The sequence below is a fragment of the Nothoprocta perdicaria genome, unplaced genomic scaffold (assembly GCF_003342845.1).
Source record: "Nothoprocta perdicaria isolate Ctin4 unplaced genomic scaffold, notPer1 scaffold_129, whole genome shotgun sequence".
Taxonomy (NCBI): domain Eukaryota; kingdom Metazoa; phylum Chordata; class Aves; order Tinamiformes; family Tinamidae; genus Nothoprocta; species Nothoprocta perdicaria.
Genome location: NW_020454416.1, coordinates 584,305 through 609,289, shown reverse-complemented (window position 1 = coordinate 609,289; position 24,985 = coordinate 584,305). Strand labels below are relative to the sequence as shown.

Below are 24,985 nucleotides of genomic sequence, written 5' to 3'. Positions count from 1 at the left end.
AAATTTGTACAGTGGACAGGGCAGATTTTTATGGACCTCTCTTATTTAGGAGAAACTATTAAGATGGAATCCATTTTCTGTGATCAGATTCATTAAGGGCTGTTGGCAATTTGTTTCTCTGGGGCTTCTTCAAAGAAGAAACTAAATCAGCAGACCAAAAAAAAAAAAAAAAATCAAGTGTTGAAACAACTAGAAAGCAGTAAGGGGATGTATGAGAGCTGTCCAGCAGCATGTCACCATCACAGACACGAGAACGTGACACATCCTCAACATGGTCCTACTCACTAATCATTTCCTGTCATTACTGTCAGTCACTAGATTAGAATTCAAGAAAAGTAGTAATAGAATGCAGGAACAGACATCTAGGAAAACACAAGCAGGTCAGTAATAGTTCTTAGATATTCATACTTTTTTTCATATGGAAGACAAGCAAATATAATGTCATTTAGGCAACAGCCATTGACAAATAGCTCCCTCTTAAATGGAAAGACAGAGACAGAAACAAGGGTTGAAAAAGCATCTTCTGCATGACACTACACAGCAAGATGAACACCATCACATTAGGTTTTATATGTGTTAGTAAGTAGGCAGATTAATCATAAGTGTGATTAATGTTGATATGGTCTATTTTGTATTTAAACTAACGTAGATCACTGCCTTTTAGAAAAACTAAGGCAGTCCCACTTACAGAGCTAACATTACACTTATTCTAGCAGATTATTAGAAGCAGTATTTTAAACCTGTATTTCTTCTTTAGAGGGCTCATCAGCCTTACCTGCCTCCTCCTGAAGTTCTCTGCCCTCTTCCAATGAATCTCAGTAAAGGGATGTTATGTTAACAGTAGCTCTCTTCTCAAGAGGACTGAAAGCTCTTTAAGACACATACTTGTTTCATCGTCAGCAGATCACACACAAAGTAAACAGTGGTAGTGTACATACAGTTTGACAGAACTTTGCAACATTAGGAGTCCCTGGGGAACAGGTTATGAGCAGTATCAGTCACTGACATTTCTCCTCAAACCAGTCCAGCGGATGCTGCCAAACACCACGCATCGAGCAGCTCATCTAAACAAGGTCTTCAGCAGCAAGGAGCCACAGATGGATCAGCATCAACATTAACAGGAAATGCCCAGACACAACTCTCACCATTGGATGCTTCCCCTAAAGTTCAATTTCAGAACAGAGCCCATATTAAAGATAATTAGCAATTTATAATCAAATTCATGCAGCTTTCAAGTGAAGGAATGACACAGGCCTCAGCTACCAGAGATGAGATCCCTGTGCTCTAGGGAAATAAAGGACTTTCAAGGAAGAAAGTTTTGCTCCTACTAGCAGCACTGGGAAGAGAGCTGAGGCACATCAATTTGATTAGAAGAGATCAGGATTCCAAAGGATACTCTTAAGGCATGGGGATACTTCTGGAGAAAACCAACCCAAACCTGAGAGAATCAGTATAATCAACTATCAACCCAAACCTGAGAGTATCAATATAATCAGCTGTCTGGCACAGACACAAAAGAAACAAAAAGAAACAAAAACCACACACACAAACACTACACACACACACACACACACACACTTTTACTTCCAAAGGGACAAATTTTACTTCCCATTTCTACAGAATGGTAAAAATGCATACTTTTATTTCCAACCTTATGATAGTCCTCTGTGACTTGCAACTCATTCACTTGTAACCCTGTGAGCCTAAGCATTTCCTAATTTTATCATATATCTTTCAAGAGGCCTGCAGCCAAAAACAGAAAAACAAAAAACCTTCCAGAAACACAGTATCATCACTCAAAAAAAAAAAAAAAAAACMAATAAAAAAGAGTAATTTTAATATCATCTAGAAAATACTTACTTAATGGTGCAAGACTTTCAAAAGCATTATTCAAAAAACAATTCCAAATTGTTAACAGGATTTTGGGAGCATTCACAGGCATAAAAAAAAAAAGTTCAGGAGTGGTCAACATCTGCCATAAGGTACGGCCTCAGTGGAATTAAATACATTGAAGCAGGGGGTATACTGGAAAACCCTGCATCAAGTTTCTGAGTTCCAAGAGAATGTGAAAATTAATATAATAAAAAAAACAAGGTAGTACCTTAGAGAAGCTTAACTGCACAATCACTGAAATGCACACTGGTTCACAATATTTATTACAATATATTGCTTTAGACAAACCTGTTGTGTTGTTAGTAAATCCAAACCACATTGTAAGAAAAGTTACAGCACAGACCATATCTCTGCAAAAGGTATGCAATGCAGGTGAACAGAGGCACAATCTTAACTGTGAAAGAAGAGTACAACGAAGGTCCTCGTATGTGACTACAGTTTTCCTTGTAGCACAAATAATGCAGGTAAATAAAAATTCAACTTACAGTACTAAATGTAAGACAGATGAAAAAAATCAAACAATATTATTATATCTGTATATAAAGAATATAGGGCCTTGATAAATACCCTTCTTTCTTTCTCAATTATCTGTAAACACAACTCTCTCAAATCATCTTCCCTCCGTACCTAAACTAGTATATAAAGACCTATACACAATGTGCAAATTGAATACAAGTGGGTTTTTTTTTTTTTTTAGGCTCTCTTCTTCAAATAGAAGAAATACAAGGTTAAAAACATTAACACCGTAGACTACCTCTACTCCCTCTGCAGAAAGACAGCAGCAGCACCAGCACCACCACCCGGACACCCAAGTACAGAAGTAGCAAAATTCTAGACCAAGGAATCCATAAGGATGCATGGTATATAGCAACATATATAAATACAAGTGGAAAGGGAAAGCACACACAAGCATCGGGGCAAGCATCAGCAGGAGTGAAGCTGACACACAGTACAGCTGAGGTTTGCAGCGTCTGCCACGGGTGAATGAGGATCCTTGTCTGCCTACAGCAGATCTGTTCCTTAAAAAGTGCTATGCAACAAAGGCTGAAGTAAACTGTGAAGTTCAGAGATCCCATTTCACCTTTGGCAGACAGGCTTTATTTCTTTACTTGATAACTAGGAAGTGGTATCTGGTAGTTAACACGCCATGCGCTCTACGCTACTTAATAATTACACGTTCCTAGCAAGTATTGCTAGGCTAGGATGCTGGGTATCCAAGATCTAGTTTATTGGACTATTTGCTACTGTTGCCTTCCATAACTGCTGATCAGACACTTTCTGCACCAGCTAAACATCTTAATATCCCTAATACCAGTTTGCTATAGATTAGTTTGTGGAAAAATAAATTAGACAAAAATATTACAGCCTATAAGGAGTATGCTACAATCCAGTTTTTGTAGTTAAAGACTTCTGGCCCATGTGTAATTAAGAACAGTACCAGCCTGAGCAGAACAGGGATGTTCTAAAGCATTTAAAAGAGAGACATTTACATAGTCTGGATTTTACTTCAATGCTGGAAGGTGAACCAGAGACCGAAGAACTTTATATACATATACATCTCAAGTATAGTCTAGAAGCTCAAGCAATAGTTATTTCAGTCCCTTCAAAAGCTGCTTAGAAGTTCTTCACTTTTTGGTATGATTGCAGGTATAAGCTACTGCTTAGAATAGTCTTTGAGCTTCTACTCATATTAAGAGTGACCACATTCAGTGCAAAGGGCACATAAGTTAGTTTTATTTACATCTGTCAAACTGAAGAGAAAGAAGTGCAATGCCTACCAGTGTCACCTATTGTTTGCTTGGCTACTCCTGTGCAAACAGCCTGATCTGTTTATCAGAAGATAAGGTGATAACACACTGAACATCAGTAAGTGTTCCTTTGGCCAGCATTTAGATACTTCCCTTACTGGGATGAAGGTAAAATGAAGTTTACGAATTCTTGGAATAGGCAGAGTAGCTTTTTCCATCTCTACCACCTGGTGACCTACCTCCACGTAATGTCAACAAAGCTGCAAAGACTTTGAAGGAGTTTTCTTTTTGAAGCATGTTAGAACTATTTACATACAAGGCCAAATTACATTTTTTTTTTTAACCTTAGAAGAAAGGCATTAGCAACACTTGACTTCTAGTAAACACCTTACAGTTGTCTGACAACTCATTTGCAAGGTTGGAGTGCAATAAGAGCTCACTGCTGGTCGGTTTCTGTTCTTCTACATCTGAGTGTTGAGAGGTTTGATGCAATTGCCAGCACTATAACAACATGGTTTAAAAAAGTCACTTTCTCCTAAGTCAATATTGCCAGCTGGTAAATATAGCCAGTCCACAGATACAAATGACTTCGAGCCCATGTAGGGCAACCTAGCAACAATCCTCAAAAATCTCAGAGGCACCAGCTTCTGAAGTCTTCACTTCTGAATTTCTTACGAATGTTGTAATTATTGACCTTGGCGACAAGGTCAGGTGTCCACCGTGTTGACTTCTTTAGAGCAGAAATAATGCACAACTATTGCATTAGGGTATCGGGCAAACGCACTATAAAGAGAACAGAACACAAAATCAACTTTCAATGTGAGCAAACAACTCACCTTTTCCAAACAATAACATCTCAGTAGTGTTACAATAGCAAGAGAAGCCTATATAAAAGCAACATCTTCCTGTTTAAATTTCAGCCTGAGTATTTTAGTGAAAGAACAAATGTTTGAGTGTGTGGATGTGTATTGTCATTTCTATGGGCACATTTTATTTCGAAGTTGCTACTAATAACCTTCAAAGACTGTGACATACTGACATGGCTGCCCTTTAAAGCCTCATTGATCTTCACAGCATTAGCAAAAACATAATCAAGAAAAGAAAATCAGATTCTGATGCTACAAACTAACAGCAAAAACTTGAATACACACAGCAGTAATATAGATCTATGTTCATTAAAACAGCTTGAAAAAAGTACTATCCCATATCATTGTGCAAGCAATTGATATCTCAGAAAGGTTCATATCAATAGGAAAAGAGTGAAGTATATACATGTCATTGGAGTTCTATAATGAGAAAGCAAAAACGTACAAAAAGATCACACTATTCAAGCATGTTGTTGCTCACTAGGAATAGCAGATGAAAAAAAAAGTTACAGGGATCCAGACATCAAGTCAACCATTTCCACTTTTGGATGTCCTAAGATTATCAGACAATATATAAATGACATACACAACCGCAACACCAGCACACATGCATCTCAAGCTGAGATTCTTAACCAGATCTAAGGATAACGTAAAGCAGAAGAACTAGGCAGCATTTTCACAAAGTTTTCCAAATGCAAAGTGAGAGGTGACTTTCTGCCTTCTAATGTTCTGAAGCAGTCATCTTAGCAAAACAAAAGCTTTCAGAAGCTGCTAAGTTGAAAACAGGATGAAACTCTTGCAATAAACTTCAGTGCCTGAAGCACTGGTATTTCCCCAATTATTCGGGTGATGATATTTTTTTAATTCAAACACTCAAACATCTCCTTCATGGTGATGTTCTGTCAGTACTGTATCCTGATTTGGGCAACATTTAATTTGCATAAGTATATCAAATTCATACTTGGCTTTTTTCCCCAGACTAAGACACGGGTGCTCACCTGTTACCAATCTTCTTTTTACATACAGTGCACACCTTCTCCTCTGTAATAATGCACTTCACTTGGTGATGCAAGATCCGCTCCTCCTGGACCTGTAAGAATTAAAAACACATCACTCAAAAAAAAGCAATTCTAGTCCAATAAAGCCTAAACCTGCCTCAATGTTTAGTTTTCACTGGCTACATCTACGTTATTATGTTGGACAGCACAACAGAAGCAGGTCTGCAGGGCGGATGATACTGAAGACCCAGTCGATCTGCACTACGTATTCCAGAGCTTTACTTGGACTAGTCTGATCCACAGACCACAGTATCTCAATATTTCAGCAGAACATCCCTTAATGGTTGAAGGGCATTTGGTTGAAGGGCATTTTTTTGGAACAAATACAGTCCATCCTCTCTAAGGCTATGCTGCAATGCACACTGAAGCACAGCAAATCCAAAGATTCACTGCAAAATTGCATGCCTTATCCAAACTAAAATGCACTTGCCATCTCCTGAAAAGGAGATTTTCAGTCTACTGAGAGCACCTGCTATCAGTACATGTGCTCTACAGCACCATCTAAAGGATGCAAACTGAATAAAAAATACAGGTTATGTAACTGTTGACCATCAATTTTAATACTCCATTTCAATAATTGAGAGGATGGGCACTTACCCTCAGAAACTCAGCATGGAGAAGATTCTTGAGGACTTGATTAAATCTTTTCTTCTGGGCATTTTCCTCAAGGACCTTCTCTAGGAAGATTCGAATCTCGCTCATCTGCGTGTTGGCTGGAAGCAGATTTATTGCCTAAAATAAAATAGACTTGGTCAGGAAAATAGTAGAGGACAAAAGAGAACCAATTGTCCCATTTAGCTTGATGCTGTTATAATCCTTTGTGTCTACAAAGAACAGAGTTCTTCTAAGCGTTCCTCACCTTAGTGGTGTCCAGTTTGCTGTGATGTAGCTCCAAGACCTGCAGTGCAGCCTGCAGGTTGGCTTGAGGCTCCAATACTTCCATCTTGATCGGCCCTAGGCAATGAACACTAGGTGGGGAGAGATACATCCGGAGCAGAGACAGATAGACCTGCGAAAGGAAAGATTCTGAAACCATCACATTCATCTCCAACTGATGCCATTAGAAAATAATGATGGCACCAGTAAGCTATTGGTTCACAATTCTAAATTGTTCAATTAATTTTTTTTTTAACCTTAAAACAAAAACAAAACAAAAACAACAACAACAACAACAACAACAAAACAACACAACCCTTGAACAGTTTTAGTGTTTTTCAGGACTTGCATTCTACACTGAAGTTTTCCCATAAAAGCAGTATCTCTTAATCACACCTCCTATGTCTATTTGAGCTCACTCATCTTTAGAAACCAACATATCATTTTTATCATTAGTTTTTCTATGGATGTAAATGGAATAAGAACATTATAGTATTTTAGCTTCTTTGGGACACCAGTAGAACCTCAGCTTTAAAAACTCTGTGTTTATCTCCAGTGACATGTAAACAAACACTCAAAAATATAAGATCAGTTATAGCTAAAAAAAAAAAAATCCTAAATTCCAAGTACTTATACAGAGATTCCTGTTCACTTGCAGTAGTTCTGAGAAATTTATACAAAGCATAAACTTTAAACTCCCTAGTAGGGCATAAACAGTCCAACTAACATATCCTCATAAATCAGGAAGACTACAAAGCTACTTACATCTTTGTTGCCATCTTTGTTCCTGTCATAATGTTTATGGCAGTAGCTAGAAGAGAGAAGGAACAAGAAGGAACTTAAGGAAAGCTTTGGAATCCAGAGATTCACATTGACAGAAATTAATGTTAACACTTAAAACTTACATGCAATTTTGATCAGTTAGCCTAGATCACATAATAAAACAATGCTATATGTTCTTCATCACAGTGTTCTTTAGACAAGGGAAGTTTTATCAAGTCCCCTACTCATAATGAACTTGCAAAACATCCTGATTTTAATTCAGTCGCAGAGAATTAGAAGGGTTGTTCTCCAAAACTACTGTAGCACAAAAATGTGTGTAGATAAACATAAATTATAAAAAATATAAATTATAAAAATATAAATATATAAATCATAAAAAGATATTCACTAGTTTACACTGCATACTCCAGATCAAGCATTCTCTAATTGACATTTCCTGAAACCATCTGCAAAAACAGCTAGGTTGAACGGTGTTCAGTCAGTATGGGTTAATTACATTTCACTCAAGTACTTTTAGATTTGTCCTGAACGTTCTCAGACACAAGACGTCTAGTAAAGAGTCACGTATGTAAGTAAAGAGAATCATGTTAACTCAATGAGATTAACTTTTTATCTCTGGTCTAGTGAATGCCTCTCGAAAAGATGGGACACAAAACAAACACAAGTTGTGAAGCTACGGACCAGTGGACTAAAGAACATCAGTGACATTACACTTCAGTCTAGAGCAGTTTTAATGTCGGAAGATCATGGAAAGGTCAACCTCAAAGGGACTGTATCATTATCTGTAATGCATATACCTGGAAGAGCTCAAATCAAGAAGTCTGGAAACCCAGAGGATTGCAAAAAGCTTACAGGGTTCTTGCTCTAAATACAGCAATATTTTACTACACCTCCTGTGCACAGGGCAGTGAGCAAACTAAGCCTTGTGAAAAATAGAGAGACCCTTACTTTTCAGCCATTTTGGTGTCCTTCAAAATATGGACATAAATAAAGAGAGCTTGCTCATGTTTTCCCATACGACCCAAGAGCAGAGCACGTTCTTCTAGGAGACCTAGCAACAGCATGAAAAGATTAGTCAACAGCTACATGAAGAAATAACACAAGCTCCAGACTGACAGAAGGAACTATAAATTACAGGATGAGAATAAATTAAAGTTACACTCTGACTAAATGCCTATTTGACACTAGGCACAGTACAAAGTTCAAATCTGTTGACCAACTCAGGCTTATCTGAAAGTTAGGAGAAACTATCCCGTCTTAGACGAGCAGTGAAGAGAATCCCACAGAGATTGGGAAAGATCTGGTTGTGCCTGTCACCAGAGTTAGTGTGCACACCAGTGGCATATAACTCGGGTCTACCCATCCTCTATCTTTTGTTAACATTATTCTATAATAAAATGAGATTTTTTGCTTTACTGTGGAACAACTAGGCTTCAGCTAGCCCATAGAAACTCAACGCACCATCAAAGGGAAAATCGCTAATGAGTCGACCAGGTTCATAGCAGCTGGACTTCTCGAGAAAAAGCAGCAGCTTTTTCCGGTACTCTCCCAGGTCTCCTCCTTCCTCCCCTGCAGGCACTGGGGTTTTATCTACACGTAAGGAAAAAAAACTTAAGTTAGGACGAAGATAACAAAAATAGATCATTATGAGGAGGAACTAAAAGCTACAGCACAGACTGAGAATCAAGTGTATCTGCTAAATTACCTTACCTCCTTAAAACACATTGAGGGAGTGGCTAGAACAGAAAGTTATTCAAGACTCTTCCCTCACCTTTAATATCAAGGATTCAGAGAATAGTTGCTGCCATTCCCTGAGGAAGAAAGTGTCATTTGACCCCCAAGATTTCTAGAAATACAAGAAATTAGATTCCCCTATAAACTCCTAACCTGTATATTTCCAATTCCTTTATTGCTTGAGATAACACTTGGTATGAACAGTGAAAGCTTACAGCTTTGAAGTCTACCCCATGCTGTGCCATTCCCCTAATCCTCCCACCAGAAGAGGCTGGGCATACCTGCAGGGAAAGAACTGAGATACTCTTTCATCAAGCCCTGCACCTTCTCACAGTATAGCTGGATGAGACAGTTGTGAAAATCCGCACCAGTTTCTTCCCAGACATGAATGATGTGTTCCTGTAAATAGATATTGAGGTTGAATTGCAGATGATTCCATTAGAACATGATTTGTTATAAGTAATAGTTTCATGCTTCCTTTGACCAAGTCTGACTTTAGGATTTCGTATTTTTGAGTCTCACTCTGCTTGCTTCCTCTTAATTATTTGACAACATCAGATTCCAAAGCCAAGAAAACCAAAGTCACACAGGTATCATACTGTACCAAACATAATGCATTGTTACAGACTGAATTCTTACCAGGTAGGGAATAGCCAAGCTCTTAAAATTTTCCTTCAAGAAACTGAGCACTTTGTCTCGTGGCAAAGCTTCCACTTCAGGGAGGTCTTCTGTAAATATCTGCCAAAAATTATTCATGGAACAATTTTTAAATCTGGATTTAGTAATATCTGGACTCCCACAGATTTTTTTTTTTTTTTAATATTACAGATTATATACCATATTATTGAATATCTTGTTCTCCCCATTCCATACACCTCAGTAATACTCTTAAAAGCAAGTCACCTGTTTCAGCCACACTTACCTTCAGCCCATCTTCTGGAAAATCTCTCAGCACCCAGACAGAGTAGGAGAATACCAAGTGTAAGTTCTCTGTGCCTAGAACAAACAAACAAAAACAGTTAATACTAAATTCATAACGATTTACCTGCTTGCAGCACAAGCAGATACTTTCAGAAGCAGCAAAGCTTCACCTAGAGGAGGAATCCTTTCTGCAAATCACACATCCCAGGCGAAAGCCCAGTTTCATTACTTTGCAAATATGACTTCAATCAGAAATGAACATTAAGTCAAATACAAAGCTCCAGAGAATTTAAGTAACTTACAACTACATCAGGCTCAATTGTCTTAAGATTGTTTTGTGTGGTATGAACAGCTTGCAGTGTAGGGAAACAATTTCCACTAGACTAGACTGTACAACACTCACTGAGACTAGTTAAATGAAGGACAACAAATTAATTCCCCTTTAGAACAAGGGACAAAAAAAAAACCCCCAACAACAAAAAAAACACCACACCACCCCTAACAGCTCATAAACAGGGGATCAATTATATCCATTCTAAAGCAGTGTCAAATCCATTACCGTTGCTGAAATCACTAACCTACAGCCTATTCAAATCCTCAAGATGACAGGAGAAGGAACTCATCAAGCAACTATCCAAAAGTTTATAGATCAGCATACCGCAAGGCCAACATCACATCACACCACACAGCAAACCAGCAGGCTCCCTCTGCACGTGCCGTTCAGCTACACGGGGATTTCCACCCAAGGTGACAGGCAGGCAAGGGCATTCTGTACAGGCAGCAAAGTGTCTACTCTGTCCACACACACACACACACACCAAGCATCGAATCCAAAACAAAAATGTTTATTTGACAATTTAAGAAACTACAGCCAACGATGTAAAACTAGGAGATGAACAAAGACGTTCCCTGCCATAAGCTATGCACAGTGGTTTACCAAACTGGAAGTGCGACTGCACTGTAGATTTAGAAGTAAATATTTTATTGAATGGAAGAATTATTAACCAAAAATAGCAAATTCTCAAAGAACATGGGAGATCACAACAAATAGGCAGCCAACCAGTTTCCTGACATGATTCTGCAACAACTAAACCTGTAGGTCATAGCCTAATCTATACAAAATCTATCTAAATGAAATTTTATATAACATTCTTCCAGTTCTTGGGACATTTGCTGAAAGGAAGTCAAAATTTCATCTGGAAAAAAAAATCTAACTTGAAAGCTTGACTTTCAGCAGTGATAAATCATCACTAGAATGAACCAAAAATATCCTAGACTATATTCTCTTCCAAGGTAAATTTTTATCAGAAAGAAGGAGCATTTTCCATAAAGAGATGCTCAAGTTTGAACAAGACTCCCTTGAACTAACGCTTAAGGCTTGCATTATGCAGGAAACCATATTAGGTAGCAATATGAACCTGACAATCTAGCTATATTTGTCCAGTAACTGTAGACACACACAAATATGTATGCTATACAATTATATATATACACACACACTCACATTTTTTATATATATGTCTTTTTTTATATATATATATATATATATTTGTTCAGTAACTGCAGGCTAAAAAACAGTCTAGTAACTGCATGATATATTGTTTTTATAAACTCTTAATGTATAGAGCCTTTGAGCAAGATTGGTTTTTCAACACAAGTTGTCTGTACTCAATTTGTATGTCCATGAAGTTCTAGACAAGACAAATTTGCTTATCACAAGAAAAGAAGGTAAAATAAGCCAGAAAATGCAAGACAGCTTCAACACGCAAGGAGAGCAAATTCCAAACTCCAACTGCATTTATTTATAAATATATATATATAAAATATATATAAAGTATATAAGTAAATAAAAGGCAACACAACTAATCTCAAGAAGAAGACATCTTGCTTTAAATAGCCTCTACGCCTCACTTACCCAAGTGCTGCAGATATTGCACTGTCCTCTCATGACCTTTCAAAGGTGAGTTGGCTTTCTTTGACTGATCCACTAGTACCTGCAATGCTTTCAGAAAAACCAAAGGGTTAATTCTATTGTAGCCAGATCAGCATCATTCCCACTTTGACTATAAAAAAGGCATTTTTCTTGTCCCACTATAGTCAGAGAACAAAAAGAAAGTTCTGTTTTAAACACAGAGTTGGACAGGTAACCGGAACAAAGATAGACTTCACCCTGAGAAAAATCCAGAAACAAAGTCCCTTCTGCATTCTGCCTGCTCAGTCAAGACAAATGAAAACTCAGGCTAGAATAGGCATGTGCCTATTCTTTCTCTTCTCCCCACACCAAGCTCATACCTACCCTTCTCATGCAGGCCTTTCTTCTCATAGAGTATTATCAGCTCACTGTATTTGTGTGCCTTCTTTAACACATGCTCGCTCTCTTCAATGTGACAGTGATTGTTCTCCAGACGCAGCAGTGGTGCCACCAGCGCTACATTTGTCTGTAAGCAAAAAATGAAAGCATTTAATCATTTGTCTAGTGTGAACCTAAACTCATGGAACCTTCTCCCTTTCTTGAGAGCCCAGAGAAAAATCCAAGTCTTCTAGTACAAGATAGATCGAGTTAACAGCACAGAGCGAGTCCTGTACACTTTTCACCATTTGGTGGAACAGAAGAAAATAATGTATTTCTTCCAGAATAGAAGCCAGCTTTGAAAACAAGCTTGGCAGCAATGTTTGACAAGCAGCAGCCACACAAAAATGGACACTCCTGCTTTGTTCCTTGAAATTACTTCCTCATCAGTGAGGAAAACTAGCTAAGACCATAAAGTTTCACAGGTCATTTATTCTTCTTAAGACCAAAGTGAGACAATTTCATGAGGACTTCTAATTTAGCTTCTTATGCTGCTCAAGAGTTTTGGCCTGCACTTCTGACTAAGTTTCTATTATAAAGCAGAGACCTCTACGACACATAGAAACTCACATGGAGGTAACACTTTAACAAGGTGGTATCAATGATTTGTAGCAGCTTCTTTTTGGATTTGATTGTGGGTGTTCCTTCCATGAGGGGTGAGGTACTGGACTGATGGTCAGAATCATTCAGCTTCTTTACCAGATGACTTCTCTTCTACAAGACATTAAATGAAATTTTAACAGGAAGAGTCCGCAGATTGTGCTATACCATTCCCAGAAAATAAAGAGACTAAATTCAAATAATTTAGTAACTTATTTTATCAACGTACTCTTTTCAATCACATGCAGGCATACAAAATTTAGAAAAATTGCAAAACAAATATGCAAGATATCCAGTCTTGAAAAAACAGGCAGCAGGAAATTTGCTTAATCTGAACAGAAATATTTCGAAGAATTCAGAACATTTAAAATATTTGAAACATAACTGAAATTTTAAATTACTGTGCACACAAAAAAAGCCTGCTTCACACAGAAGCTTCCTTTTGGTTATTCAAAAAGCCCCCAAAACAATTCAAGAGCTCAAGTCTACCTCAGAGGACTAACAAAAATAAAACAATGCACCCAGATTAGATGCAATTCAGAACTAAATTTTGCCCAGTCCCTCCCGTCACACGTGAGGTCCTCCCCTTTTCTAGGGCACATCTCGCACCGTCTATTTCTCCTGCGGGAGCTGCTGTCACATTTTCCAACTAGGAAGACGACCCATTAAGGCTGGCCTGACAGAGATGACATGTGCTGCTCCTTGTGCAGAAAGGTAAGTGCAATTAAACAAAGAGACTATGCTAAAACCGAGTAACACTGCTCTAAAAGCTGAAGCAGAAGCACTCACTTGAGTTAGGTAGTCTATGAGAGCCAGGTGTGCCCTCTCCAGCTCTGCCCCAGAGAGCCCTGGCAGCGGGTTGGGATACTGTAGCTGTTTTCTGTAATCGGTGGGCAGGAGGTCAGGGTACAGACCCATCACATGTGTGGGATCTAAGCAATGAGAAACAAAAAAAGTATGACTAACTGTGTATGGCCTACTGTTTTTACAAACTCTTAATGTATGTAGTCTTTGAGCAAAGTTAGCTTTTCAACAGTGGCCTGTATTCAGCTTGTACCTCCATGACATTCCAGACAAGAGAATTGCTTATCACAGGAAAAGAAGGTAAATCAATCAGAAGCAACAAAAGATGGACACTTTCAAAGTCCAAAGAGGACAAATTCCAAACTGTATCTGTCACACTTGTAGGACAAGCCATTACTATAATCCTTTTATTGCTCTTTTGCAGAATCCCAGCATTAGCAACTTTGATAGCAGGACAGAATTTCTGGGAACAGACACTTTTTTAAGAAAAGATTTACTGAGCTTTCAAACAGAAGACAAGGAATTGAACAGCCACCCATTAACTAATGAGTATCCATCTTCATGGAGTTGAAGCAAATTCAAAATTGCTATCCTCAGACTTAAATTCAAAGTATTTTCAGCTCTCAATCTTTCTCTTTCATCGTAATATTCTGAAGTAAATGTGATGCAAAGTGTCATCCAGAAAAGTAGGTTACATATTTTGTATTACTAATAGTTCTAGGTTCAAATGCACAAATACCAATGATCACCAATAAAAGCATGGCAATATTAAGCACTATTCTACACTACAGGCCAGTCTTCCAATAACACTGCTATGAACCAGAGGAAAAGCAGAGTCTGTTTCAACTTTCATAGTCACATATGGCTCCCAACTTCAGCAGCCTGGTCCAAACAGGAAATAATTGATAATTCTAGTTTTCTTTGCTCAGAGTTCAAAGATCTAGTGAAGAGACAGACATTCCTTTTTTTTAACTCCACGTTGCATCTCAACTTTTGTTGCCTGCTGAAACCTTCAAACTTCAAGGATTTGTATACACGGCATGCAAACTGCAAAACAGGCTACAACAGAAATGTGTTCTGCACAAAGAAAAAATGCACAATTTAACCTAAATACCTTCAAGTGAAGTACCATGAACAAAGAAAGAATAAACAGCTGCCTGGGGTACTTCTAATTTACAGGGAGCCAGTCTGCAAAATGGCAAGAAATTTTTTAAAAGCTAACTCTGTCAACTTCATTTCATCTCTCCTACCCAAGGTATCTAGACCAGCCCTAGTATTTACCTGTACCAAGCTTTGCAAAAACTTGCATGGATTCATCAAAACGCTTCTGGCAGAAGAGGTTGAAGGCAAAGAGGTTCTTAATGTGATGAATTTGTTGTCGCTTCTCACTGTCTGAATCATCTTTCATTTCCTGCACAAACACAAATTGATGACTATTGAACACTCTTGGGGCTCAGAGGCAAGAATGAAACACTAGAGAAATAACAAAAGTATTGTCCTTAGAGGAGACTAATAAATCCCTAACTTTGTCAAAAAGCATAATGTGCATGTCAAGTCAGTTCTCAAATATTATGTTCACTGTACTACTGATATAACCCAAAAGGTTTGAAAGGCTACCTCTCATTATCTATATATTCACTACCGCAGCACATCTACTGATTTGCCTTTAAGGTGGTTTTCAGAATAACAATGTAAGACAAATTTGTATTAGTGAAATCCCAAGGAATTTTATGAGTAAAAAATCCTGAAACCAAAATTCTAAAACAGTATGAGCAAAGCAATCAAATATATTGATTCACAATCTGTAAGAAAAGATAATGTTTCAGAAATACCACAGAAGACATTCTTGGTTATCTTACAAAAGAAAACACCACCCAAGCCCCAAACAAAACTGCTTACAAGTACTCTAAAGACTTGAAAGTCCAACTGACTTAAAGATTGCAAGAAAGGAACTGACTAGACATATGTGAGGAGTAATGCTTTGCAAAAGAGAGGACATCTCAAAACTTAAAACCACAATGGATCAATACGGAAAACTGACAATAAAAGGATAAAAAAGTAAGAGTGAAAACGCACTAAAGTTTGTCAGCTTGTGCAAAGCTGACAGCAGAGAGGCTCAGCTCTCTGAAGCTCTCCTGGTTGGTTGGAGAGAGCTCTCAGCTCTCCAGGAGAGCTGATATTCTGAGCTGATATTCTGCGAAAAGCACATTCCACCTCAGACAGAAAGGATAACTACTTACTGCCAACTGCAGTGCCAGTTCAAACTGCTTGTCTTGGAGAAGCTGCTGGATCTGTGTTGCTATGGAGACTGGAATGAGCCGCCAAACAAAGTGATTACTTGCCACATATATAATATTTGTGCTGGAAAGAAGACAAAAGGTCAGAAAGTCAGCTACCAAGTTCCAGCACCGAGAAAAAAGCATTATCTCATCTGAAATGAACAGTGCTTGTTAATACACATGCTGATCAACCAGCTACGGGGGGAACTCAAGCAACACTGCAGAGCTCAAAGGAGAGGACATCTCCAGTGCCTTGAAATGCCCAAGGACCCTTAGCTCTATGATCTGCTCCTCATTGTCCTGCCACTACCCTTGTGCTCATAAAAGATCAAGGATTCAAAGCGCTACAACACCCAAGAGCTCAGAAGAAGCAATAATCAGCTTTACAAATACCCTCCAGAGGTGATGAAGCGTGGCCTCTGCAGCTCAATGCTCTGTACCAGCAAACGAGGTTCAAAAGTGCGGATCTCCACATACCTTGGCAGAACAGCAATAATGTAGGGAGGCTGATGCTCTGTGTGAAATAGATCAAACATTTACATTAATCTTTCTCAAATACACTTTGAAGTGATCCATAACTCAAAGAGTTAAATTACTTTTTTTTTTTTGTTCCTACAAGGGAAAAAAAAAACTTCAACAACAACAACAGAAAACCTTCCCTTTCCTATTTTGTTCCCCTTAAAATATGTCTTTTTTGCTTATCAAGGAACTTAACACCCAAGACAGACAGCAATTTGCTGGCAGAGTACTGTAAAGCTTTTTGCTCCTCTTTCAATATACAAAATTTCTGTATCATTTAGCTGCTGAAAAAAGCTGGTGCTCTAACACTGCACTGTCTTTCAGAGCTTCTCTCTTTATTTCTATTTCTGTGATTCTACTCCTGGTCTGCATGCCTCTCTACTTTTCAGAAGGTGTATTGTTTATAAACAAATGCAACTCTTCACACCTGAAAAGTACAACCTGTAATACCCCAAGACTTGTCACACTCAGAATCCAGTTAGTTTCTAAATATCAGGAACACAAAATCATGATCATGGTATTCCAGACTGAAGGGAAAAACAAGAGACTACTGCTCATTCTCACCCATTGCTATAGGAATATCTGTCCAGTTCAAGGCACACTTCTGGGTACAGACCCCATCCTCGTTGAGCACTACAGTCAGATCATCTTGGCCAACTGCAACTTTTCCATCTGCTACAGGGGCCACCAATGGTTCTAACTGTTTCCCTGTAGGAAACAGTTCTTTGATGGATCCTCTTCCATCCACCTAGAACAAGAATAAAGAAAAACACACCATTGCTCAATGTAATGCATATTTCAGAACTGTAGAAGACCAAAGGTCTAAAAACCAAAAAAGTCACTGCACGGCAGAGGGCTTCACAACTCAGATTAATCACTAAAAGGACAAGTGCAATTTTAAAGACTAGCAACAGGAAAGTTTCTGGATATCAGCATCTCTTTTGTTCATGCATCATTCAAAAACAAAATGTTAATATCTTTTGTGCCTGAGGTAGCATATATCTATATCTACCTGAGCAGGTAATTCATATAAGCATTCAAAATACATACCACAGAAATATCACCAGAGAAAGTGTCTGAACATCTCTGTGTAACTTCAGGATTTTACAATATGGTCAAAAGCCAATTATAAATGCAGAAATTATCAACAAATATAGCTACCAAATGAAGCAAATTTCACCAAAATCACTACAATTCCACAAAAGGACCAAATGGAAAGGAAGAGAACAAACAAAAAAGGTTAAGTTACACTGTCTATTAATTAAGATAATCTGGATCTTTTTGCTTTTTAAGCATGGCTCTTTTTCTAATACATTAAATAAAAATCAAGATGGGCTTAACACAGATTGTTACTGAACCAAGAGCATATTCCAATATCATTTTTTTCTACAGTAGTTTCTACTACCACTTTCAACTGTGCTAAGAAGAAAAATCTCTTCCTGACAAAATATGCCCTCAGAGGCATTTAAATTTGTACTTTTTCAAAACCACATACAGCAAGGGTACAAAACACTGTCTTCTCATGTCTCATAACTAAATCCTTAAGGATAAGAGCAGCCTACTTAGAGTCTACTGTGATCCAAGTTTCCTTATACATCCTCTTGCAAACGTCAATCTTACCCGTATCAAATAATAATCCCTCTTGAAACCAACACAGATGGAGCTTTCACACCAGGCCATAGACTTGGGTACATCAGGTACACTTAAGTCCCCCTGAAAAAAAAAAAAGTAAAAATGCATGTTATCGGAAGAGGCAGGGAGAAGCTGCATCAGGTATCAGAGAGAGCGACAGGCAGCACTGTTCTGCTCTGTTCTGTTCCTGGCCCCTGGATGGCAGTTTTGAACTAAAGGCCAGATTCATGCACAAGAGAAAAGTGTGCTCTCAATCAACTGCACAGCTTCCTGCACAGGACCAGTGTAGCTGAACTACAGAAATGTGTAGAAAGTTACTCTTCTTTAAATCATTCTTCTGATATTCAGAAGTGGAATTCCCTGCATTTGCTGTCAGTACCTCCCTTCTGACATCCTGACATGCTTGGAAGCCTTTGGGTAAAAGAGGACCCACTGCCACTGCAATATCACTGATGTACAAGGATACCACGTGTGAAATGTTACCAGAATACAGAGCAGTCTTTGGTTTAATTTATGAAACTGAATTAATGCCATTATTTGCCATTTCACTCATCTATTTTCTCCGTAATTAGAACAACTGCTATGTTAAATCACCACAGAACCAACAGGACTCAGTACTCAAAGTCAGCAACATTGAGTAGTGAGTAACATGACGGTGAGTAATGGGGACTTCACAGCAGTGAGTAAAGAGAAACTGTACCCCAGAGTGAGGCACATCAGACCAACAGAAGCAGCACAACTCACCTGTAGTTCATGAAATTCTCTGTCCTTCCAAAAATAAAGCTGCAGCTTCTTCCTTACTGCAACACACATTCTCAGCTCCTCTTCTCCTGTACCTGAATGCTGTGAAAACACACAGACATAACAGGTCTAACACACAGACATAACCAGAAGACCCAGAAAATGAAATGAGGTCAGAAGCCTCAAATTGAAGCAAAGCTGTCAGCCAAAGAGAGGCCTTACTCATCCCCTCACCAGAGGGGATTTCCTAAACAAGGAAGCACAGACAGAAGGGTGATGCAGTACTTGAGCATCAACTGTGGTTAGATGACAGAGATTGTGACACCACAGAAATAACACATATGTTTATATATATAAACATATATATATATATATCACTAAAGATGTGCACACAGCTAAAATCATCAGGATTGAACACGTAACTTGCCACAGGACTAGGATAAACAGATCGAACTCTTTGTTTAGGAGATTTGAGGAAATGGAACAACCCAGAACATGTTACACTGATGGCTGAAAACATTAATAGCTGTGTTTTAGATTCTGGTCTATTGGGAAAGTTTCCTGATAACACCAGCAAATTCAAATCCAATACACAAATAAAGCATTCTGGAATGACTGGACTCAAATGCACTTTATAAGACATAACTAGTCTTAAAATTTAGAAGAGTTATGTACTTATTAAAAATGATTTGATATTTAGCTCCCATGCAGTGAAGATACAAAATGACTGAGGATAGACACTAAATCACTCTTTTGGTTATGAATAAACTTTCTGGATAACATAGGTAGGGTGAGCAACTCCTCTGGATAGGAAGGACTAACTTTTATAAACCACAGAACATGAAAGGAAGGTTCTTATACCCTATGGAACTCTGCTCTGAATTAGTCACAGTTGCCCAAAAAGAGCGCTTGAGATACTTGGAGAAAAAATAAAAATAAAAATAAAAATAAAAATAAAAATAAAAATAAAAATAAAAATAAAAATAAAAATAAAAATAAAAATAAAAATAAAAATAAAAANAAATAAAAATAAAAATAAAAATAAAAATAAAAATAAAAATAAAAATAAAAATAAAAATAAAAATAAAAATAAAAATAAAAATAAAAATAAAAATACTGAAGTAGAACATTGGTAGCCTAGGAAAGGAATAGCTTTTATAGTGAAGAGAGTACTTCAAAAGGAGACCTTCGAAGTTCATAGGGTAAGAATTCACAAAGATGACAGGATAAAGATGCCTTAGAGATTGGTATCAGAAGGTGAAAGGCTACAGTCTTAACAGGCAGCTCTCTTACAGAGAGCAAGAAGAAAAATAAAATGCCTACACCCAATTTTCTTACTTAATAGAGACTCCTACAAGCATAATGAGGTAATAAAGTCCAAGTGGCTTGTACATAACACCAAACAAGTCAGCTTTGCCCAGCAACATAAAAACAAACAACTGTCCTTATTGCAAAGCACCAAGGGTACCTGTGACACTGTGTTCCTCCTCTTACCTGGAGATCACAAGTGAAGAGGGATGCACCTTTTGCCTTGGAAACTGTAGTGATTTGTTGAAATGTCAACAGGTCGTGGACATATATATTATTTTCTGTTTTAAACAAAATTCCAATTACTGTTCAATATTTAATACCTGTAGAGCTCAGGACTAATTCAAAGAAATTATCACAGTTTATGTTTACAGTAGAACTTGTGAAAGAAATTAAGAGTTGTAAGAAAGGAAAAATGAACATTTTGCAGCAACTGAGAAACAAGTGCTGATGTACAGGAATACATGCTGATAAACATCAGAAAGAAGACTAGGAGCAGCTTCAGCAAAATGACATAAAGGGACTGAGTTCAGGCACTAAGTTAGCAGAAGAAGCAGGACTGAAAGGGACAGCAGGCAAACCAGAGCAGAGCAAGTTTCCAACGGAATATTGTACAAGCAAGGGCCATTCCAACTGGCTCCTCCAGGCAGTGGGAAGGGAAGAACATTTTGTGCGCACGAGGACGCAGGCAGCAACAACCTACACATGCTGGGGACTGAAGAGCTGGGACTTGGGAGATGATCAAGGAGGAAGTAGCAACATAAGCAAAAAAAAAAAAAAAAAAGGCAGGAAGATCATGAGGTTAAGTCAATTTAGTCAGGATCAAGCAAACTTAAGACCTTCCACAAGATGGAGAATGACTGCTGTGCACACAGAAGCAGACGTGGGCATAAGGCATTGACATCGAGTTTCACACACCAGATGAATTTCTTTGTGTAAACGTGTGTTTGTGCATAAACACCACCAAACATATACACTGTAGGCAAATTCTTAATCACAGCAGCTTGTGTTCATACTTTGCTCTCCAAGCTGGTTTATGACAAGCAAAGCTGCTCCTCAGTCTGTGCTGCATAATGCTGCCTCTGCACAGCCGAAAAGCCTAAATCACAGGCAGTGACTTTTCTACACCTAGACAACGATGCGGCTGTGCAAGATGGGGTGTCACATTCAGCCAAGGAACTGTACCAAGAAGAACTCACTAAATATTAAAATGTTTTTCCCACTTACCTAATAAACTGACCAGAATTTTAAACTGGGAGACAACGTGAATCTGAAAGAAATATTTTTATGAGACTGTATTCACAAACCCACCATCTGACTGAAGCTTTATTACACATATAGTTAATATGGTTTAAAATATAGATTTAAAAAAAAAAAAACAAACAAATACACAACACAGCACATACTCACATGCACTTAAAATAATGAAAACATCAAGGCAACTATTGATACATTGCCTCCCCTGCAGGTACTGTAACCTCCCTTGTTCACAAACACCCAAATTTTACAAGCTAGAACACAGAGCTTGCAATCTATATTTTAAGAAAGCTTGGAATAGGGAACACGTACTAGTACAAAAGTATATGTAAAGGATATGCAGGGTGTTAACCAAGAGTTAAACAACACATCACATGCTGTGAATGATTCCTACAATTATTTTTACAAATACTCTCAGAGCAGCTAGAGGTTTAACTGCAAACTGAACTACTTCCACAAAAGCCAGAAATCAAAGTCCCAATTCTCAGCATGCTGCTTCAGCAACCAAACCAAGCTGTTGCTTATTTTAGGAAGGGACAATGGGCTAAACCACCCCCAGAAGAATCTATAGCTTTGCAGATTTGTGTTAAGCCCAGTACAGACACAGAAGCACACTTGACATTCTGAGATTTCTCAGATGAAAATACACTAAAACGCTACATGCTTAGAAGTCAGCATTTCCCACCTGTTGGATCTTTTTGGAGAAGTTCTTGTTGGATTTCTCCAGTGTCACTTCAAACCTATTGCAACCTTCCAAAGAAAGTGAAGGGAATATGTAAAGTGAAGTTACCCTTAAATTTATGGCTGGGTAAATCTTACACTAAATGGTACACTGAGAATTATGAAATGAAAATCAGTCATTGAACATGAGAATAATGACTCTGATATCTCTTTTTCTTAATAGCTAGAGGCATCAGGTGCTCTTCTACATAGCCAGGCAAAGATTTAAACTATACTTCTTGTACCCATCTGAGGGCCTCATCAATAATTAACATTTTTGCCTTGCTGGAATTTTAGATTACAACATTTCTTATTTAAATATGCTGAAACCCAGAGATATAGGTTTACCCAAAGACTTATCTACACCAATGAAAGGTCAGCAACTTAAATTGCTAGGGAACACATCACTGCAAAGTAGACAAGGAATAAACACTTCACCACAAGGGTTCAAAAGGAGTTTTAGGGATAAACACTTACAGACACTTTCTGATGACAAAACCTCTCCTGGCACTGATGCAAAAAAGGGGGAAAAATTTACCATGTGAGATAAAACACTAGTAACTCAGGTCTAGCATGTTCCGATTGGAACAGATGGCCTACAAGTTTTGGGAAAGGGATACACTCAATTCAGTTTCAAAAACGCAAGTAGCTACACATAAACACCCTTCCAAAAGCCAATGCACTTGGAAACAGATTTATTTCCCCATTGCTATCCCGCACAGTACTACATTAGTGCACTAAATAACACGGGTTACCTCTATACAACAGCACGTAATGAAGAACAGGTATCTGTTTAGTGAAAGCTAATTATAACTGAATTGAAAAATACAATAATGCTCTTTGTGGAATCTCTGGAATAGACAAAGGTTTTATGACTGACTGTCCAAGAGACAAGGAGAAGATTACACATATCACACAGCTCGTTAGCAGGCTCCCCTGCCCCCAACCTGGGATGCCAATGAATAAAGTCTTTCTTTTTCATTAAGTGATCTACTAGTCCAGCCTTTCATTAGCAGATAGCAAGCATCAGACATCTGACAACTTGCAAAATGCACTGCTTGTGTCTAGGTTAACCCACCACAAAACTACACTAGTTTTTTGCATGGTAACTTAATATAAAACATAATTAAATAGAGAAAATGGACAAGTGTTACTTGCCATCTTTCTCATACACCTGGGAAGTGGTATGTACACAGACTCTACAGAACATTCAATAAACTCTAAGCAGAAAAAAACAGCAAACACACCTGTGTTCATGTCACTACAACCTCTAAAGGGCATAAAATACAAACACCACCAACTTTTTGTGCCTTTCTCAAAAATCAACTTACCTGCGTCTTTCTTGATCCTGTAAAGAAGCAGATGTCCTTGTTTGGTACCAACAAGTAGCCATTCCTCTATATAGAGAAGAAAACAGTCTAATCAGTACCAATCAAGAGTCAAGAAACGCCCCTCTTCCCACCTCAGTTGCATTTACTGGAACACCAGGAAACTTGCTCCAAATTCCTCACAGGGGTTTATGTTGCAGCATATGCACATTTCCCATATGTTTCTCTGGTGGAAGTAGAGAAGATTTTATTCTTGGGAGACGATCTCCAGGAATCAAGCAGTAAAAATGAGACTACAACTTAGATACTATTTCCTACTTTTTCAAAACAAGGTAGAGGAACCAACAATTGCATCTTTCATACAATTCAAAGAAGCAATAAACTGTTCTTCAGACATTATCTGCCAAAGAGGAACTGTTATACTTAAAAGAGGAAAGAAAAATGTAGGGAGTGGGGGGAAAAATGAGCACAGAAACAACGTTCTGAGTATTAAGAGTGCTTGTTTTTTTAAAATAGTCAAGTTCTTATAAAAACTTCATGAAGTAGCCCACTAAATTTCAAAGGAACTCAGCAGCTTTTCTTAAACTGCATTTAAATTACCTGGAGACCAAAGTCATACTGGAAATGTATACATAAATAAAAACCCTATGGTAGGGGGTTTCAGATTTGCCCAATTTATAGCGCAGAAAAGCCACAGTACCTTTTTACTAGATCATTAAACCTGCCTGAGGGCTCCTTCTGCCTGATGAGGATCATACATGAAGCATAAAGGGGCATTTCGTGCTAAATGCAGCGCTTCCTCCTAACCAAAACACCTGCACTTCAACAGCGCCCGGTCTCCTGGAAGGCCGCTCTTCCCGCAGGCGCAGAAAGGCCCTAGGGGCAGGACTGCGGCTCTCTCAAGGCCAGCAGCGTCCCGCGCCGCTTTGGCTTTGGGCTTTGCCGTGAGCTGGGCCAGGGCGGCGGCTCCAGCGAGCGGCCGCCGAGGGCCCCGCCGCCCAGGCCGCGCTCCCAGCGCGGCGGCGCCGGCGCTGCTCCGCTCACAGCGCTCCCCTCAGACACCGCCTGCACCGCCCCACAGACACAGCCCCGGCCGCAGGGCGCCCGCAGGGACTCCTCACGCGCCCCACGGGCGGCCCGGCGGCGGCGGCAGCAGGCCCGGTGCTCACCCCAGGCCGCCAGGCAGTCGATCTGCAGCGGCAGCTTCTCCAGGATGGGCACGTGCTCGAAGGCGTCGTGCATGATGGCGGCGGCGGCGGCGCGCGCCCCAGCAGGAGGCGGGAGCGCGCGCGGAACCGGCGCTACCGGCACCGCCGCCGCCCGGGCCGCTGCGCCCGGCCCTTCCCGGCAGCCCCGCCGCTTCCGCCCCACCCCGCCCTGGCCCCGCCCCCTCGGCGGCCCTGAACGGCACAACCCGGAAGCGGCGCGCGCGTGTGCGCATGCTCTGCCGCTGCCCTGGCGACGCGCCGCTTGCGCAGGCGCAGCAGGGCGGGAGCCGCCGCCGCCGCCGCGGCGTTTACCGTGGCGGGGCGCGGCCCGATTGAAGGGAGCGCGGCCGGGAGAGCCTC

At 39.3% G+C, this 24,985-nt stretch overlaps 1 protein-coding gene across 2 annotated transcripts; it reads right to left on the bottom strand.

Moving 5' to 3' along the window:
• Positions 1–2,213: 2,213 nt before the first annotated feature.
• On the bottom strand, positions 2,214–24,663 carry VPS39 (VPS39, HOPS complex subunit). Of its 2 annotated transcripts, XM_026033422.1 has the most exons (26): positions 24,587–24,663; positions 23,421–23,486; positions 22,567–22,599; positions 22,055–22,119; positions 21,340–21,382; positions 20,299–20,393; positions 18,808–18,906; positions 18,052–18,144; positions 16,996–17,179; positions 16,306–16,426; positions 15,874–15,994; positions 14,915–15,044; positions 13,619–13,761; positions 12,800–12,943; positions 12,176–12,317; positions 11,795–11,881; positions 9,881–9,954; positions 9,598–9,696; positions 9,240–9,357; positions 8,686–8,814; positions 8,173–8,275; positions 7,207–7,252; positions 6,425–6,574; positions 6,163–6,297; positions 5,506–5,597; positions 2,214–4,424 (listed from the first exon to the last, which is right to left on the bottom strand). In XM_026033422.1, the coding sequence occupies exons 1-26, from the start codon at positions 24,657–24,659 to the stop codon at positions 4,349–4,351; spliced, it is 2,661 nt and encodes an 886-aa protein (XP_025889207.1). In that variant the 5' UTR covers positions 24,660–24,663; the 3' UTR covers positions 2,214–4,348. The 2 variants fall into 2 exon arrangements, with proteins under 2 accessions (XP_025889207.1, XP_025889208.1); XM_026033423.1 differs by lacking the exon at positions 22,567–22,599.
• Positions 24,664–24,985: the final 322 nt, after the last annotated feature.